Source organism: Nerophis ophidion, linkage group LG14, assembly GCF_033978795.1.
Source record: "Nerophis ophidion isolate RoL-2023_Sa linkage group LG14, RoL_Noph_v1.0, whole genome shotgun sequence".
NCBI lineage: Eukaryota > Metazoa > Chordata > Actinopteri > Syngnathiformes > Syngnathidae > Nerophis > Nerophis ophidion.
Window position 1 is genome coordinate 49329047 of NC_084624.1, and position 2500 is coordinate 49331546.

A 2500-nucleotide genomic window follows, 5' to 3' on the forward strand; every position below is an offset into this window, starting at 1 on the left:
ACATCACTTTCTTACAGGAAATACTACAACAAATCTATATTTTTTGCTAGTGTCAATCAAATCTTAACGTATTTGTAAAGACATTATTTTGATTAGATGAGTACCTAATAAAGTGTCCCTTTCGTGCAAAGGTGAACATGCAGTAAGCTCGTCTCACAAATGCAAACACACACCTTGGTCCGGCGTTTCCGTCCCCAGAATCCTGGCTTCCTGCGTCGCTGCCCACTGATTTGTTGGAGGGAGACATGGGGGCGGGGACTAGGTAGTTAAACAGACAGGTATCTTCTGTTACTACCCTGAGGGGCTGAGCTGTGACCAGCAGGTGAGTGTGCATGCAGCAAAGGGGTGACAATACACACACAGGAGAGAGAAGAGAGAATGAGAAGGTCAATGACGTGCACGTTAATGCTCACGTGTGGTGAGACGTGAGAGGGGGGGAGGAGTCACACTTAGACACACACACTCTGTTAAAGGCCAGCAAAGCACACCTAGGGTGTATCACACTGCTGAGGAAACAACAACATGCTGGTGTGTGTGTGTGTGTGTGTACCGTGTGTTATGTCTGAGGTGATGCCAACACCACACATGCTGGTGTGTGTGTGTGTGTGTGTGTGTGTGTGTGTGTACCGTGTGTTATGTCTGAGGTGATGCCAACACCACACATGCTGGTGTGTGTGTGTGTGTGTGTGTTATGTCTGAGGTGATGCCAACACCACACATGCTGGTGTGTGTGTGTGTGTACCGTGTGTTATGTCTGAGGTGATGCCAACACCACACATGCTGGTGTGTGTGTGTGTGTGTACCGTGTGTTATGTCTGAGGTGATGCCAACACTACACATGCTGGTGTGTGTGTGTGTGTACCGTGTGTTATGTCTGAGGTGATGCCAACACTACACATGCTGGTGTGTGTGTGTGTGTGTGTGTGTGTGTACCGTGTGTTATGTCTGAGGTGATGCCAACACCACACATGCTGGTGTGTGTGTGTGTGTGTACTGTGTGTTATGTCTGAGGTGATGCCAACACTACACATGCTGGTGTGTGTGTGTGTGTGTGTGTGTGTGTGTGTGTGTGTGTGTGTACTGTGTGTTATGTCTGAGGTGATGCCAACACTACACATGCTGGTGTGTGTGTGTGTGTACCGTGTGTTATGTCTGAGGTGATGCCAACACTACACATGCTGGTGTGTGTGTGTGTGTGTACCGTGTGTTATGTCTGAGGTGATGCCAACACCACACATGCTGGTGTGTGTGTGTGTGTGTACTGTGTGTTATGTCTGAGGTGATGCCAACACTACACATGCTGGTGTGTGTGTGTGTGTGTGTGTGTGTGTGTGTGTGTGTACTGTGTGTTATGTCTGAGGTGATGCCAACACCACACATGCTGGTGTGTGTGTGTACCGTGTGTTATGTCTGAGGTGATGCCAACACCACACATGCTGGTGTGTGTGTACTGTGTGTTATGTCTGAGGTGATGCCAACACTACACATGCTGGTGTGTGTGTGTGTGTGTGTGTGTGTGTGTGTGTGTGTGTGTGTGTGTGTGTGTGTACTGTGTGTTATGTCTGAGGTGATGCCAACACCACACATGCTGGTGTGTGTGTGTGTGTGTGTGTGTGTGTTATGTCTGAGGTGATGCCAACACCACACATGCTGGTGTGTGTGTGTGTGTGTGTGTACCGTGTGTTATGTCTGAGGTGATGCCAACACCACACATGCTGGTGTGTGTGTGTGTGTGTACCGTGTGTTATGTCTGAGGTGATGCCAACACTACACATGCTGGTGTGTGTGTGTGTGTACCGTGTGTTATGTCTGAGGTGATGCCAACACTACACATGCTGGTGTGTGTGTGTGTGTGTGTGTGTGTGTACCGTGTGTTATGTCTGAGGTGATGCCAACACCACACATGCTGGTGTGTGTGTGTGTGTGTACTGTGTGTTATGTCTGAGGTGATGCCAACACTACACATGCTGGTGTGTGTGTGTGTGTGTGTGTGTGTGTGTGTGTGTGTGTGTACTGTGTGTTATGTCTGAGGTGATGCCAACACTACACATGCTGGTGTGTGTGTGTGTGTACCGTGTGTTATGTCTGAGGTGATGCCAACACTACACATGCTGGTGTGTGTGTGTGTGTGTACCGTGTGTTATGTCTGAGGTGATGCCAACACCACACATGCTGGTGTGTGTGTGTGTGTGTACTGTGTGTTATGTCTGAGGTGATGCCAACACTACACATGCTGGTGTGTGTGTGTGTGTGTGTGTGTGTGTGTGTGTGTGTGTACTGTGTGTTATGTCTGAGGTGATGCCAACACCACACATGCTGGTGTGTGTGTGTACCGTGTGTTATGTCTGAGGTGATGCCAACACCACACATGCTGGTGTGTGTGTACTGTGTGTTATGTCTGAGGTGATGCCAACACTACACATGCTGTGTGTGTGTGTGTGTGTGTGTGTGTGTGTGTGTGTGTGTGTGTGTGTGTGTGTGTACTGTGTGTTATGTCTGA

General features: G+C 48.8%; 1 protein-coding gene across 8 annotated transcripts in view; it reads right to left on the reverse strand.

Annotated features, from left to right (window-relative positions):
• LOC133568792 (dynein, cytoplasmic 1, intermediate chain 2a-like) overlaps positions 1 to 2500 on the reverse strand; it is a 29986-nt gene that overhangs the window by 18097 nt on the left and 9389 nt on the right. For 3 of the 8 annotated variants that reach the window (XM_061920934.1, XM_061920932.1, XM_061920930.1), the window contains one exon: positions 174 to 258. In XM_061920934.1, the coding sequence (XP_061776918.1) occupies positions 174 to 258 (85 nt within the window). Of the gene's footprint in view, positions 1 to 173; positions 310 to 550; positions 575 to 2500 lie in introns of those variants that run through there. The other 5 variants (XM_061920937.1, XM_061920936.1, XM_061920933.1 and 2 more) reach the window with 3 other exon arrangements.